General features: G+C 41.5%; 1 protein-coding gene across 2 annotated transcripts in view; it reads left to right on the top strand.

Moving 5' to 3' along the window:
* The window catches only part of RCL1 (RNA terminal phosphate cyclase like 1), a 59,525-nt gene that overhangs the window by 38,590 nt on the left and 3,904 nt on the right, over nucleotides 1-17,031 (top strand). The window contains exons 8-9 of one of the 2 annotated variants that reach the window (XM_034774012.1): nucleotides 7,565-7,668; nucleotides 13,771-14,234. In XM_034774012.1, the coding sequence (XP_034629903.1) occupies nucleotides 7,565-7,668; nucleotides 13,771-13,921 (255 nt within the window). In that variant the 3' untranslated portion in view covers nucleotides 13,922-14,234. Of the gene's footprint in view, nucleotides 1-7,564; nucleotides 7,669-13,770; nucleotides 14,235-17,031 lie in introns of those variants that run through there. The other variant, XM_034774013.1, reaches the window with a different exon arrangement.

Raw genomic sequence — 17,031 nt, 5'->3', positions numbered from 1 at the left:
TTACCTTAATGCCATATTAACTCTGAGTAAATTTCAGTAACTCCTCACTTAAAGTTGTCCCAGTTAACGTTTCATTGTTACGTTGCTGATCAATTTATTAGAGAACATGCTCGTTTAAAGTTGCGCAATGCTCCCTTATAACTTTGTTTGGCAGCCGCCTGCTTTGTCCACTGCTTGCAGAAAGAGCAGGCTGTTGGAGCTAGCTGGTGGGGGGTTGGAACCAGGATGGACCGGCAGCCCCACTATCAGCTCCCCGCTCCCCTAAGTTCCCTGTGCAGCAGCCGCCCAGCAGGCTATCAATTGCTAGCAGTTCAGCTGTCCCACCCCCACTGCCATGTGCTGCTCCTGTCCTCTGCCTTGGAGCTGCTCCCAGGAGCCTCCTGCTTGCTGTGCGGGGGGAAGGGGAGGAAGAGGGGAGCTAATGTAACGGTGTCCCCTCCCCCCTGCTCCTGCCCCATGCTTACCCCATCTCCATAGAGCAGGGTGGGACAGGACAGGGCTCAGGATGGAGGGAGCTTGTTGGTAGCAGCTGCTCTCTCAACTTGCTGATCTACTTAAAAAGGCAATGTACTTAGAGTGGGGTCAGTGTACTTAAAGGAGCAATGAGTGTCTCTCTCACACAGAAGGTGTGTCTCTCTCTCTGTCTGCCATGCAGTCTCCCCTCCCTCCGTTTGTGCTGCCTTGTAGAATGTGAGGCTACATTAACAACGTGTTAACCCTTGGGGGCTCAGCCAAGTGCTAGTTCATCATTTAGCAGTAAGGCATTCCCTGGGAAATATCCCACCCTCTGACTTCACCACCTCAACCAAGCTTCATAATCATCACTGCTGTGTACAGTATTACATTGTTTGTTTAAAACTTATACTGTGTGTGTATGTATGTATGTAGGTGTGTGTGTGTGTGTGTGTGAGTTTTTTGTCTGGTGAAAAAAAATTCCCTGGAACCTAAACCCCTCTTCCTCCCCCCCCCCCCCCCCCATTTAATGAATTCATATGGGGAAATTGGATTTGTTTAACATAGTTTCGCTTAAAGTCACATTTTTATGGAACATCACTACAACATTAAGCAAGGAGTTACTCTACTTTATTCCAAATGGCTCCTCCAAGGGGGAGTATGCAGTCTCTATCCCCAAACAGTGACAGTCTTGTGAGGGATGTTATGAGCCAGGCAGTCATTGGGGTACCAGGCTCTGTTACAGTATTGGCATGTTTCTACTGAGTGTACAAACTGGGTGCTAGCCTACAACATACTGACAGAACAAGGAGCAATGATCTCAAGTTGCAGTGGGGGAGGTCCAGGTTGGATATTAGGAAACACTATTTCACTAGGAGGGTGGTGAAGCACTGGAATGCGTTACCTAGGGAGGTGGTGGAGTCTCGTTCCTTGGAGGTTTTTAAGGCCCGGCTTGACAAAGCCCTGGCTGGGATGATTTAGTTGGGAATTGGTCCTGCTTTGAGCAGGGGGTTGGACTAGATGACCTCTTGAGGTCCCTTCCGACCCTGATATTCTATGATTCTATACTGATCTGAGTGCACATATGTTTGAGAGTGCAGCTAAGGCCATTTATATTTGAAAGTTTGGCCCTTTGTAAGTGTGTTTGGGGGGAGGGGGAGGCGGCACGGCAGGGGGGAGGTTAGAGTCACAGCCTGTTGCTATATGCCTCCAGTAGCAATTACCTACAGCAGCAGCCACATCCAGCACTTTTATTTACAAAAGCTGAATTGCAAATCTTACTCCTCTGTTTAAATTCTTAAAAACCCCACTCTGAGTCTGCTGCTCCACGAAAACACCCTAGAACCCTTCAGATAATAGGAAATATCAGAAATCCAATTTCCTATCAAACCCTTATTTCCACATGGCTTCCCAGCAGAAGTGGCTATTTTTTACTTAAAAAGCAATAAAACCACCTAGCTCTTTATAAATTAAAACTATATGTTATCCAGCCACTAAGGAGACTGCTTTGTTAATCATTACACCCTTTTTTTTTTTGTTAAGCACCCAAGAATGTACCAAGTACCTTGCAAAATAAATGGAGACGGGGCTGGCCTGAAGATCGTATGTTCTAATGGCATAGCTGGCAATCAGCTAAGTTTTAAGAAAGAGGCAATGCGATAAGGCAGAGAAGGAAGGTAGCGAGGTTCTCAGATCAGCAGATCAGATGTCTGTGTGTGGTAGCACTGGTGTGAGGTGCAAAGCAGTGTTTGAGAGAGGATTGGGGACTGTTGGTGGATCAGGTGATCCCTTTGTCATTTTACCCATTAATGGGCTGATGTGAGCTGTGGGTAAAGTGGCTAATTCTAGGCTGGTCTAAGCTGTGGGGCTGTTAGCTAAAGCAGCTTTAAAATTCTGTTTTCTAACTTTGTTATGCCACCAGTGTGGATGGGGCACAGTTCTAGGGAATCTTTTGAGACCAGGTACTCACCCAGGGCATGATTCATCCCTGGGTTACTCTGGCCTGGGCCTTCGTAATGCAGGGATGGTGGCAGAAAGCCTGCTATAAGAGGGGCTCCAATGGCACAGCTCTTCTCTGGGGCCCTCAGCCAGCTCAGTCCAAAGAGTGCATGGTACCTGATGGGCAGCACACTGAGTGCATGCCTTCTCACCCCCCTGGGGGCAGCAGGATTCTTATGGCACCCCAGCTACATGTTAAAGCTGCCCACACTCGGGAAAGGCAGCAGTGCAAACACTCTGCCGTCTTCTGAAGGGAAATTTCTTTCCTCTCTGCCCCAGGTGGGTGCATCTTGCTTGATTAGGGTTGAACCGAGCCTCTAGACTCAAGCAATTTTCAGAAGCTGTTTTTAAAAAATCAGTCCCTGTCCACACTAGCTTGCAAGCCTTCCAAGGGACATAGATTGGTGTCTTCTGTGACTTTAGCACTATTGGACATAGTACTTTATAGGAATAATCATTGAAAAGTGTCATCAATAGACAGTTCTCCTGACAGCTGCTTTCGCCCTGCTTGTCTGGGTTTCTTAAAGTGGTGGAAGTTTCATCAGTAGATAGGGCACTGGACTGGGACTCGGGAGGGTGAGGTTCTAGGCCAGCTTTGCCACTGGCTGCCTTTGTGGTGCAGACAGCTCATGTCACCTCCCTGTGCTTCTGTTTCCTCTCCCATCCTTTGTCCATCTTGTGTATATAGTTTGTAAGCTCTTCGGTACAGGAACGTTCTCTCACTGTGTCTATCTGGCATGTAGTACAGTGGGGCCCTAATTTAAGTTGAGGCTTTAAATGGTACCATAATACAAATAATGAGCAACAATAATCTTGGTGGCCTTTAGTAGTGATCTTATTGCTTTCCTCATTATTTTGGGGAGAGTTTGAATTTAATCTGAAATTTTCAACGGAAAAGATCTCTCTTGAATGTAGATCCATATTCAAGTGGTTAAAGAGTGGAGCTAGAGTAGTCATGACCATTGAAGTGTAGGAACGTGGCATAAAGTTTCGTCAGCCAGCCAAAGTAGAAAAATCAATGATCAAAGATGTGTTCCATGTTGAGTGTTGCTATAGCAACAAGTATGTAGAGAGCAAACCGCATCCTCTATGGAGAGGAAGAGGAATGTGCTGAGGAAAGAGAACCTTAACTATACACCCCACGTGCCCTCCAAAATATATATCCCAACAGTTATCTAAGGCTCATGCCTCTTCTGCTGCACAGATTGTTTTTAAAGCAAATGTTAATGGGGAGATGATACACCATCTTGTTCTGTCTAAGAAGCTCTTGTACACAGCTATGAGTTGAACCAGTTGAGGGGGGAAGCCTGAGATTTTTCTGTCTGTGGATCAGGTGTCTATTCAGTAAACATGGCCATCCCTGCTTGTACAGTTAACAAGAGAAAAACTACACGACTTTTGACTGTTTTCCTAACTATACCACTTAGATCATCCAGATCAGTGACTAACGAGCAATTGATCCACTCTTTTCTACAAGCAAGTTGTTGCTGATAGACTAATTTTTTATTATTTTTTAAAAAGCCTAAATAACGATAGTCAATCAAATGTAGATAGAACATCTGGAAATTACTTGAAAATAAATAGTGCAAGACAAATGCCGTGTACTCTTTAAACTTTTAGTCATTCAGACTGCACTTTATTTCTGTACCACTGTAACTGCAATAATTGAACTTCAGGCACTTGGCCTTTTTTCTGTTTCATGTTACCTTTGTACTCTCCAGGCTGAATAAATGCACTTTAAAAAGTTACCAATAAACAAAACCGTGTGCATTGGTCAGCAGTGGTTGGACAGAAGTCAGTGAAGTTAAGGTCAGAAACGTTCACTGTTTTGAGAAATCATTCACAGGCAAAAAATAATCTGGATAGAGGAATTGGGCTCTAAACTCTGAAGTGAAAGGAGCAGCCTTTCATTGTTTCTCCATTTCACATTCAAATTAGTTGTAAATACTGATGTAAGACTGCAATCATCAACTACCAGGGTCAGTGCAGGACAATTTCAGAGCTCCTTACAAAGCCATTTGAATGGGGCCCCACAGCTTCGTTTTGGAAGGGTCAGTGTGCAGCCTTCTTGACACACTCTCTCAAGTGCCCAAAAGTCCAGTGCTCAGCTAGCTGTGGGGGGTTCAGCACCCCAAGTATAGGGCAGAGGAATAAGTAATGTGAGCAGAACTTGGGGGCGGGGGTTGGAAGGAGTGTTAATGGAAGGAGTCTAGTATAGGAATGAAGTTACACCTTCAAAATCTCCAAATCGAACAGCTGTCCATGAGCACGTTGTCCCAGTGTCTTGCTTTCTTTGCATTCCTTTCAGTACAGAATCCAAATCAAGTCCTCTGTGCTGATGTTCGCAGTGCTCTATGGTACTGCATCTCGCCTCTTCCTCCACAGCCATGGCCTCCCAGTGTTGTCGAACAATAAACCTTTTATGGGTCCTTCCTTCCACCCTGTCATCTTGACTAAGCCAATTCAGCACTGAAGTCTCTCAGTGGTTTGAGCATTGGCCTGCTAAACCTGGGGTTGTGAGTTCAATCCTTGATGGGGCCATATAGGGATCTGGGCCAAAAATCTGTCTCGGGATTGGCCCTACTTTCAGCAGGGGGCTGGACTAGATGACCTCTTGAGGTCCCTTCCAACCCTGATATTCTATGATTACAGTTTTCTACTTTGGGTATTTTTAATTGTTTGGATGGTGGTGGTAAAATACTTTCTTAGAAAAATAAAATAAAATGAGCAAATGTTGCTTGCCGGTGACTGAACAGTAATAGTTCTAGTGTGTGATTACATGTACAAGTTTTTGAAATGGTTAATTTGGTTGGCTCAAAAAAATTTTTGGAGAGCCTATTAAGGATCTGATCCAAAACCCACTGAAGTCAGTAGGAGACCATCCACTGATTGATGTGAGTTTTCGATCAAGCTGTCTATGAGAGAGTCCAAATTTAATTTTATGCAGATTTTTCTCTTGCATGTGTTTGAGTAGCTTTATTTGGTAATAAAAAAGCTAGTCTCTCTTCCGACTAAGCAGGATAAAATGTATCCGCTTGCTCAAATGCAGAAAGCTGCAAGCAGTTGCAGGAATGGCTTGTTGCTATGTATTCATTATAGTTCAACCCTGTTTGTCAGAAACATTTCGGGGCCATCTAAAAGTAAGGATTGAACAGTCAGTTTGCAATTTCTGGATAAACTGCTCATGCTAGGAGGAAATGTGACATTGGGATAAATGGGGTTTTACTGTGTAATTGGGTTTGGTGTGTATCCAGAACCATGCTCCCTACTTTCTAATTATCAAAAGAAAGAGTTTTTCCTAAGTAAAGTTTAAAGGCTGCAATTGTTTCCAAGCTATCTAGACTGTCTTGATTAAAGGGATACTGTTAACTAGTTTGGGAACCAAATTTAGGTTATTTAATTTTTATTTTTATTAATAATAAAACAAATTTTGTAAACCCAAGTCTTTGAAGACTATCTCAAAATGTCCAATCAATTTTTTGTTTGGATGTTAAAGGGGCAGTGTCAATGTCAAAATGACACTGCTGTCTGAAATGTTTTTACTTTTGTTTATAGTAACTGAAAGATACGGGAGACAAATATAAAGTTCAATTATATTAATATAGCATCTTAGCCTTAGAACAGAGCACACAGTACAATACATATAAGATCAATATGAGTTTTAAAATCAACACAACTCAATAAAATTAATACCAGTTCTTTAAAAAATACAAAAACAAAAAACAGAAGTTCAACCATGCCCCAGAATCAGTTACAACTTTAAAGTCACAATCCCTGCAACAATATACAAAAATAAACTAACAAGGGTTAGAAATGCATTATTTCATTTAGGTCATAAGGAGTCTCTCTTTTATATACTTGTTTTAGCAGTCTATCAGGCAAATAGGTCAAATGCCCTATAATAGAAACATTTTCACTACATAGCAAATATTCTTGCTTTTGAGCCAGTGTAGTAAAAGGCATCTGAGCCAGAAATGTGGCTAGACCTTTATTTCTCAGGTAATTGAACAAGTTACCAGAAAGTAAGTACTGTGGTAGATCTTCAACTTAGCTAAACCTGCATGGGTGAAACTCCTCTCTCCCAAACAGACTATCTTCATAGTTTGAAAACAGTCATAAATGCCCTCCTTGACATATTTGAACAAAAGTATTTCTCCAAACTATGTCTGCTCTTTGAAGAAGAAAGCCAAGGGGGCAACTGCCATGTCCAGTTGTTTGCAAATATCTTTTGCTCTAAATTTAATGGGAGATTCTACACTCTTGCCTACATCCCTAGCCAGGTCAAGTTGCAACAAGCACGAGGAATGGAGAGAACAACGGACTTTCAAAAGCCAGAGGAACTCCAGGGGTTGCGTACTGCTCAGCTGTTCCCCCAGACATAACCTTGGACGATGCTGTAGATTCATATGCTGAATACTCAGCCAATAATTCAATATACAGGCATTGAGCTTTACTCAAAACAGCGCACTCCCCTATCTCTGCCCTAAGTAAAGCTGCCAGGGTGTAATTTGAGAGGCCGAGCCTGGGAGAAAAATATTATTTTCCCACAGGGTTTTTGTTTTGTGCATTTGATAGCGCTTTGTGTAGTTCCACGTAGCCTGTGTGTAGTTGTGTGGATTTTTCACATAGCAACACCAGGAGAGGGAAACGTTCTTTGAAAACAGGAAAACGTGTCTGCACAACTACAATAATTGGCAGCCAGGGGTTGGGCAGATGCAATACCTGAAACTACTTTTAACTAACTTTTTTGAAGTTGAATAGCTTTCAGGTTGTGTCCCATTTTAAACATTTACCTAAAGAGCTATAACCCAAGCATTTCAGTAATCTATTCGTGCACATGAACCTGAAAGAGACTAGTCTATTTTCAATTTCCCTGGGTTTTCATAATCAATAGTGTTAGAAAAATAATTTCCTTACTGTGTTTTTTAACTCGAGTCCCTTTCCAAATATGCCCTGTGAAGTTAGTTACTATTACAAAATCTGGATTTTATCTTTTGACCCTTGAAATGTGAGAGCTGTGATAGATCTGTGTTTTAAGTAAACGTTCCTCCATCTTTTTTTCCTATATTCTGGTTTGTATAAAGATTAATAATTAAAATGTTTGTGTTTACAGGGAGGCTGTGTGGATTCAACAAACCAGAGCCTAGTTCTGCTCCTCATGACCCTTGGACAGCAGGATGTTTCCAAAGTTCTACTGGGACCTCTGTCTCCGTACACGTAAGTTGTTCTCTTTAACTTCAATATCACATCTTGTTTAATTTACAATTAAGAGAATAACAGGTATTTTTGTGCAGAACATTTTGTTTGTGGCTATGAACAGACTTACTTGTACTGATCATTTAACGATCAGCACATAAGTTACCTAGTGTTTATTTTTACACACTTGAAGAACACTTCCTTACTTTCCTATTTTCCCTCTGATTCCAAGGCAATTAAACTTTCAGAGACCAGTTTGTTGTTGGTTCTTGGTCTTGGATTGTTTACACATCAATTACATTTTTGTTGGCTAGCATAAGCTCTCTTATTTTGCCTAATGACCTCTGTTGTAGTTGTGCACATAATGGAATGTATTCTGAATGGCTGATTAACACCAAGATCATATCCAGCTCATGGCATGAGTGTCAAAGAGAAACACCTCAAGGGTGTATCTCGTTGAGATGCTTGGGACCCTGGAGTCTTAGAACTGTTATGGATTGCATTTTATTTTTGTTTTGGCCTTTTTTTCTGACAGTTTTGCAAGGTCTGTGGCAGTTACCAGTCTGAAGAGAGAGAAGTGCTGTGTTTCCCCCATTGTTGGTTGGGACACAGAAGGGCAAAAGGCACACTGCTTTCCTGTTACCATAGCTGGCTGATGAACAATTGACTAGACCAAAGCAGTTACCAGAGATTGAATTGATCAAACAGTACCCCTTTAAGGGAAAGGGGAGAGATATGCATGTGTGGGGATGATATCAAACAATTAGAACATGAACTGTCCTTTTTCGGTTATCATGGTACCGGTGCTGTATACGTGAAAGGTACAGTACTGTGATAACTGAAGAATGATGGTGCCATCACATGAAAGCTACAAACTGCATAACTACTACCAAACCCTGATACCTCAGAAACCAACAGATCCACCAGAGTTGTGTGGAAGGGGGTTTGTATGGATTTTGAGGGGAGCAATGGAGGATTATCTTTATGGAAGGGGTGAAGTAGACCATCATAAGGTGAGTATCTACTTAGTGTTCAGTAATATCATCCAACATCAATGATTAGACTACACAGTTAAGAGTGTAATAATCTGAGGTCTTACAGTTTCAAACCACAAAGTTTGTAAAGCATTAATTTTTAAGTGGACTGATTTTAGCTGCTTTAGTTGTTGACATTCTTGTAACGGTAGTGTGGGGTGGAGAGGTTTTGACAGTGGAGGAGGGTTACTATTGAGATCGGCATGTTTCATGTGAGATCATGTACGTTTTTTTTTTTTTTTTCCTTGTCTGCAACTTCTGTGCTGCTAATATCTAAGGGTTGAGAAATCAGTCTCCACAGCTACTGAGCATAGGTGAATAAGACATTTTAAAAAATAACAATGAGAGGCAAAATGCTATTGAGTTCCACTCCATTTCCCCAACCCACACCTCCCCCCCCCCCCCAATTGCTGCTATGTTAGTATCATCTTGCATTTAGCACCTTCACACCGAAAAATCCCAAACTACTTACTTTATAAATGATATATACAGAATTGATTTCCTTTGTCTAGCGTAGTGCAGCTGGTGGATTATGGTGTTGGGAGTGGGAACAATACTTGGAATAAGTCCCTTCCCCCGACCCTGTGTGAAGGAGGACTCGACCAGATTAATTGGGGGGAGGGGTGCTCACATGCCAGGCACGTCATCTCTGGCACAGAATTAAATCAGCGGTCCCACCAGAGCTCGGTACAGAGGTAAAATAACCTCTCTCTCTTCCTACTTGAGATTCCCCCATTTGTGCATCCCAGGATCTCATTAGCTCTTTTGGCCACACCATCACACTGAAAGCTCACGTTCAGCTGATTATCCACCACGACCCCCAATCTTTTTCAGAGTCATTCCTCCCCAGGATAGAGTTCCTCATCCTGTAAATATGGCCTACATCCTTTGTTACCAGATGTATACCTCTACACATAGCCATATAAAAATGCATATTGTTTACTTATGCCCAGTTCACTAGCCAATCCAGATCTCTCTGAATCAGTAACCTGTCTTGGTCATTATTTACCACTCCCCCAATATTTGTCATCTTCAAACTTTCAGTGCAGATTTTGTTTTCATCCTGGTCATTGATAAAAACATTAAATAGCCTGGGTCCAAAACTTATCCCCACTGGAAACAGAGTCTATCGAGGACAATTCCCTGTTTACAGTTACATTGTGAAACCTATCAGTTAGCCAGTTTTTAATCCATTTAATGCATGCCTTGTTAATTTTATATTCTAGTTTTTTAATCAAAATGTCATAGATTCTAGGATTGGAAGGGACCTCGAGAGGTCATCGATCCAGTCCCCTGCCCTCATGGCAGGACCAAATACTGTCTAGACCATCCCTGACAGACATTTATCTAACCTACTCTTAAATATCTCCAGAGATGGAGATTCCACAACCTCCCTAGGCAATTTATTCCAGTGTTTAACCACCCTGACAGGTAGGAACTTTTTCCTAATGTCCAACCTAGACCTCCCTTGCTGCAGTTTAAGCCCATTGCTTCTTGTTCTATCCTTAGAGGCTAAGGTGAACGAGTTTTCTCCCTCCTCCTTATGACACCCTTTCAGATACCTGAAAACTGCTATCATGTCCCCTCTCAGTCTTCTCTTTTCCAAACTAAACAAACCCAATTCTTTCAACCTTCCTTCATATAGGTCATGTTCTCAAGACCTTTAATCATTCTTGTTGCTCTTCTCTGGACCCTCTCCAATTTCTCCACATCTTTCTTGAAATGCCGTGCCTGGAACTGGACACAATACTCCAATTGAGGCCTAACCAGTGCAGAGTAGAGCGGAAGAATGACTTCTCGTGTCTTGCTCACAACACGCCTGTTAATGGATCCCAGAATCATGTTTGCTTTTTTTGCAACAGCATCACACTGTTGACTCATATTTCGCTTGTGGTCCACTATAACCCCTAGATCCCTTTCTGCCGTACTCCTTCCTAGACAGTTTCTTCCCATTCTGTATGTGTGAAACTGATTTTTCCTTCCTAAGTGGAGCACTTTGCATTTGTCTTTGTTAAACTTCATCCTGTTTACCTCAGACCATTTCTCCAATTTGTCCAGATCATTTTGAATTATGATCCTGTCCTCCAAAGCAGTTGCAATCCCTCCCAGTTTGGTATCATCTGCAAACTTAATAAGCGTACTTTCTATGTCAATATCTAAGTCGTTGATGAAGATATTGAACAGAGCCGGTCCCAAAACAGACCCCTGTGGAACTCCACTTGTTATACCTTTCCAGCAGGATTGGGAACCATTAATAACTACTCTCTGAGTACGGTTATCCAGCCAGTTATGCACCCACCTTATAGTAGCCCCATCTAAGTTGTATTTGCCTAGTTTATCGATTATCAACTGAAACAATTTGACAAAATCAACACAAATTCACAAAATGTTTGTCAACCCTAATCTGCATTTTTTGGTGGGGGAAAAAAGCTTTGGCTATAAAATGTCACCCAGCTTTACTGTCAAACACTTCCTGAGATCATCTCATTGTTTGAGATTTGGCATCATGTTTTAACCACAACAGCCTCAAAAAATAGGAGGGTGTGTTTGTCTAATGGCTCTATAATATGCACAAGGGATCATAAACTGTAATTGGCTGCCTGATGTCTGGGAAATGTGTGTATATATAGACATTTAAATGTTGAACAGACTCTTGTCATCATAGCTGTGTGGTTGGAGAGTAAGTAAACTTGGAGTGAAAAGATCTGACAGCAAATTCTGTAATAGATCTGCCTTCTTATGAAGGCAGCCATTAGATAGAAGCTGTGTTTGTGCAATATACTAACACTTCTAATTGGTTAGGCCACTTTAGCTAGCTTTGGGACAGCGTGTCACGTGGAGTCTAAAGGTATGTCTACACTACAGCTGCTACAGTTGATGGAAGGGGTTTTTCTGCCGATGTAGTTAATCCATCTCCCCAAGAGGTGGTAGCTAGGTTGATGGAAGAATTCTTCCATAGATGTAGCTGAGTCTACACCAAGGGTTAGGTCAACTTTGCTACAGTGCTCAGGGCGTGGAATTTTTCACAGCTTGGAGCAACCTACAAGGTCGAGCTAACTTTTAAGTGTAAAGTAGACCTAACTTTTCTGCTTGAAGTGTAAATGAATGTCAGTGAAATGACTTTTGTGGCGACGATAATTTAGTGAACTACAGAACAAGCTACTTTGCCCGTAAAAAAAAAAAAAAAAAACTTTTAAGTGCATGTGCAATTGATGTATCTCACTTCATTTCACTTTGCAGCCTTCTGGAAAAAGAGGCTGCTTCTGTAAACACTTTTTGTTTTGTTCAAGGCAGTGGTTTTTGTTTGAAGTTCAGGGAGAAGTGGAATGCTGCACACCATGCTGCACTCTGCTTCCCCCTGCAGACTGACAAGGCTGCACCTGGAGGTGGCGTCCATCATTAGGAACTGCAGCCTCTCCAACCTCCCTCTTTTCCCTGATTTCCACCCCTCGTACTTATGTGACAAGACAGCGGAGGATTATTAAACACTGTCCCAAAGGAAGACCACAGTTCTCTGCCATTTCCTGCCAAATTCTGTTTGCTTTCACTGCTCTTAGAGGTTTCTGTATGAAGAATGGCCTGCTCTGCTCTGTCTCCTCCATTTCCCCCACAGTGTGCTCCTGGTGCTGCCACCATTTCTGGACCATCCCACTATTGGGGGAGTGCCTTGGGACTTCCTTAGGTCTTGTAGTGCTTCAGCAGTGATTTTTTTTCTCTCTCTTGCCTCCTGCTTCCTCTGTGTCAGGAACTATTTCTTAAAATAGCATCGGGGCCACAGAACTGAAAAGGAATTTGATCTCAAAACTGTGATCAATGTAGTATTAAAGCTCTTAGGACAGGCTACCTGCCAAAAGAAGACTCAGGAGTGGTGTGCATGTCCCCTCTTTCTGAAGGCTAAGCTTATCTGGGAAGAGAATCTTGGGAACCTAGCAATTGTCCCAGTGGATTAAACCGGCAGTTCATCCACTTCGGTATCGTGGCTCTCTAACAGTGGCTGGTACCAGCTTCAGAAGAGAGGGCAAGCATCGCATAGTGAGCAATTATCAATTTTCCATTTTGTTGCCTTTCAGTTTCATTGACTGTCCCCAAGGCGCATCCCATTTACCTTCTTTATACCATTCATTATTTTTTCTGTCATATTCACTCCAGTTTGTCTCCTCTTCAGAGCTGCTTTGTTTAATCTGTTTTGTCTCTCTTCCATAGAGAAGTCTCTTCAGACCTGTAATCTTGAAAAAATACATTTTCAGGTGTAAACACTTTTCCAAAAGAAGTCCAGAATCTGAATTCTTTTTTTTTTTTTTTTAAACGATACTGTTAGATTCCAAAGATACGTGTATTTTAGCAGAGGGGAGCTTGTAAAACTGATCAGCTATGTGCTTTTGAATCTGCTTACTGTATTCCCTGCCACACACAAAACATTTTGAATTTCCTTAGCTACTGTCAAAAGTATTTTTCAGAAATCCCAGTAAAGTTTAGCACTGAACCTTTTGGGGGTGCAGAATGGACATAGAACTGAATTGGGAGACATGGGAACTGGATTCTATTCTGATTCTGCCACTGACCTGCTGTGTGACCACAGTCAGGTTATGCTACCTCTGTGTCTCAGTTTCCCCTCCCATTCTTTGTGTGGTCTATTTAGATAAAAAGACAGTCTATGTCCTGAAGAGTTGTTAGTCTTTTTTTGCAGCGCTAGGCTCAGTTGGAGCCTTCATCTTGGCATTGCTATAATACAAATAAGATTTTTTTCAAACCCATACACCCATTTTCCTACCTCTGTACCAAGTAGCCAGAATGTGAGCGAGAGTAGCTTTCAAGCCACACAGAGCTTGAAAGCGTGTCTCTCTCACCAACAGAAGTTGGTCCAGTAAAAGATATTACCTCACCCACCTTGTCTCTCTAAAATCCTGGGACAAACACAGCTTCAACTACATTGCATATCTCATTGAACGTTAGTCTGTGCTCTACTTACAGGACAAGATCTCTGTGTTAACTAAATGAGTAACTGATTTGTTGAAGATAGTTTAACACTTTTTCTTAAAGGAAAAAAAAAAAAAAGAAAGAAAACTCACTTGTCCTCTCTCCCTTTCAGAATTGAGTTTCTACGACATTTGAGAAGCTTCTTCCAGATTATGTTCAAAATTGAAACCAAGCCATCTCATGAAGAGCTCCAGGGTGGAGAGAAAGTCTTAATGACGTGCGTTGGCATTGGATTTGCCAACCTTAGCAAGACAATCAAATGATAAAATATCTGCAGCTTTTATGAAAATGTGAAGTCAAAACCAGTACAACAGAGATGTGGTTTAGCATTTTACATACAACATGGTTGGGCTTTTTCTCCTTCTTTTCCCCCAGACTAATGTGGTGGTTGCTGTATGCAACTGTCTTTAAAAGTTTTACATTTTTATGGAGGAGTTAAGGAAGAAGACCTTAACAAAGGTGACCAACAAGAGAATTGCAGAGCAAATAATTTGTCAAAATATGTGTGTAGGGGGGCGGTAATTACAGAGCCCTATCTAAGAAATACCAACATTGAAATAAACTGAACTCAAACTAGAACAATAGTTGTTGTTTTTAAGTTGTACATATACAGAATTTGTCAAAGGCCTCAATCCTGAGAACACTTATGTACATAATGTTACGCATATAAGTAGTTGCATGGCCCTTCATGGAACTATTTGCATTTATGAGGTCAAGTGTGTACATAAGTGTTTGCAGAATCAGGGTCTGAATCTTGAGTGGGCATTAGATAAGGACCAAAAAGACAGTGGAAAGTCTCTTACTGATGTTATGGGCTTTGTTCAAGCTTAGTGAACTGCCGGTGTGGGAATATAGAAGAAATATCTGCCATTTAACTTTTTTTAAGATTAGAATATGTAAAAGATGTTTGCCTATACTGACGTAATTCAACTTTCTTGCTTCCGGAGGCAGGGGGAGATCTTTTGACTAGGTATCTGATTTGTAAATTGTTTTATTTCAGGTCCTTTATTTTACTGTTAGAAAAATTGCTCGGGTTTTTGTTTGTTTGTTTGTTTGTTTATACAGTATTCCAAACACTCCAAAACAGGACTGTTCTGATCATTTGGGAAAGGTAGCCACAGGGTTTTGGTGGACTAAATGTATCACATCTAGGTATTGTCTTGTGTGGCTGCAATCTTTGTGGGTGAGGAGTTTGGTGGGGTTCCTTTCTTAATGTCTGTTGGGTATCTTTCAAATTTCCAAATGATGAAATATCCCATCAGGAAAGATTTTTTTTTTTTCCACACAGCAGAGGTGAGTAGTAGATGCTAGTGCACACATGTTAGAGTTTAATATTGGACTGCTCTTATACAAGGAAAAAGTATTAAGCACATGGCCACAGATTGAAGTAGTTTTCCTCAGTATGACAGACAATGAGGATGACTAATTTAAAATAAAACCATTTCAAAAACTGTGCCACTGGCTGTTACAATGGTCATAATCCTTTATAAACTATATTAATGCAACATGCTTTGATCAATAATAGTATTACACCATCAGAAGATCATGAGAATGCATCCATTACCATTGTAAGAAATGCATCTATAACATGATAGGTACATGTTGGACCCATGTAGGAATTCGACGGAAGACTGTGTATATGTGCTGTAAATTATTGGAGGCAACAATACTCATTATGTACTCATTCTGTGTTTTTGTAGCAATTTGCCTACACATTTATTTAGAAAAATAAAATTGTATAGATTTTTCTAAATGAGGCTTTTCCCCCTTTTTTAAGTTTGTTTTTACCCAGACTAGCACTCTGAATTTTCAGAAGATAAACAGCTCCTCTAAACTGATACGAATGTGATAATTGTCACCTTCTAAAACTTCTGGGAAGTTTCATCTGTTCTTTTAATGCAATGTGTAGAAATTACTATGAAAAGTGATAAAGCTGGAATGTTTTGTACCCTGTCATACACATCAGTGAAGGGAGCTGAAATGTAGTTTATGCCGTGGCACAGCCTAGTTGATATTACTAGCATGTCATGCCTTCATTGATATTCAGGACACATGTCATAAAATGCTGCAGCATATGTCACATGATGTAGATCATGTAACTCAATGTTTTATGGCTGGGCTGTGTAATTCATTATGTGGAATTGTGTCCTTACTTTTCAGAACCTTGATGGGGCACTAGAGTGCTATGTAGTCTGTGCAAACCACAGTTAACGTACAAAATACAGTACTGCTCCTATGTTGCAACAGATGGACTTTCTCTTACATGCTTTTAGCCCACATTTGCAGTCTAACCTGGGTGGTGAATACTGTTTCCAGTAATTGACGGGGGAATAAGATCTCAGATTGACTCTTAGCACCTGAATCTTTAATCACAATCAAATCTTTCAAATAACGCTGTTCAGAAGACTGTGTTCCTTCAGGTAAGAAAGAAACCCACTATGTTGTGAAGCCAGAGTTGGGGCCTGAAATTACCCTAAGAGCTCATAAATGCAGTCCCAGAGATGGGGCTCAGTATTGGTTAAATTTTGACTGTGAGTTTCTGATGTGCAGCTCTGCAAACCCTTTCCATGTGTAGAGTCGTGTTTGTAAAGGGTAAGAGGTTGTGATGCTCTTAAGAGCTGCAGCTTAATTCTGCACATTAATGGTTTTTCCCAAAAATCCTTGATCATATGATCCTTGTTGTCTTGATAGTCTTCCCTGATAGTCTTCCCTCATAATATAGAGCAAATGCCCTAACTACATATACACAGAGCCTCTTTTCTGCAGCAGTCGACTTGCAACCCAGTGGTTGAAGCAGATCAGAGTAGGAGGGGAGCTCACCAGCACTGGCTATATGTAATCATAGGTGTTAACCCCATGTGGTGAAGTATCACCTATGTCCTAGTGTGTGATAGGCCATGGTACAGGGAGTAGAATGGAATGAAGGCATTAACGTATGTGAAAGGAGTACATGTTCCCAAGCACTCTTGTGTTGTGTATGTGATTGTGGAATATCCTTTCAGCTCCCATCCCACACTCCTCTGTGGAGTTCCAGGAAGGGAACAGGACTGACAGGTGGTTCTGTTTCCCTGGGATTCTGGGTGGGGGAGAGGAAGTCAGTGATGGGTCTCCCTGAAGTGGGGAGAGAATTGGAGGTGGAGGGGAAAGCAACAAGGGAACAGCTCTGTCCATAGAAAAAAGGAGATGTATGGCCTGCTTTGGACAACTGCTGCTCTAAGCCTTCCCGTCAATAGGTGGAGCCTTTTAAAGGCCTCAGCCAGACTCCTTACTCCTGCTTCCGCTTCATATTCTCCTGCCTGATGAGTCGTCATTCATCAGCCACTGAAAATACAGGAAGAGGATGGTTGAGCTTACTCAGGAAAGGGAGAGGAGG

Source organism: Trachemys scripta, chromosome 6 (genome assembly GCF_013100865.1).
Source record: "Trachemys scripta elegans isolate TJP31775 chromosome 6, CAS_Tse_1.0, whole genome shotgun sequence".
Classification (NCBI taxonomy): domain Eukaryota; kingdom Metazoa; phylum Chordata; order Testudines; family Emydidae; genus Trachemys; species Trachemys scripta.
Note: the sequence above shows the minus strand (reverse complement) of the source record. Positions and strands in the feature narration are given on the sequence as shown.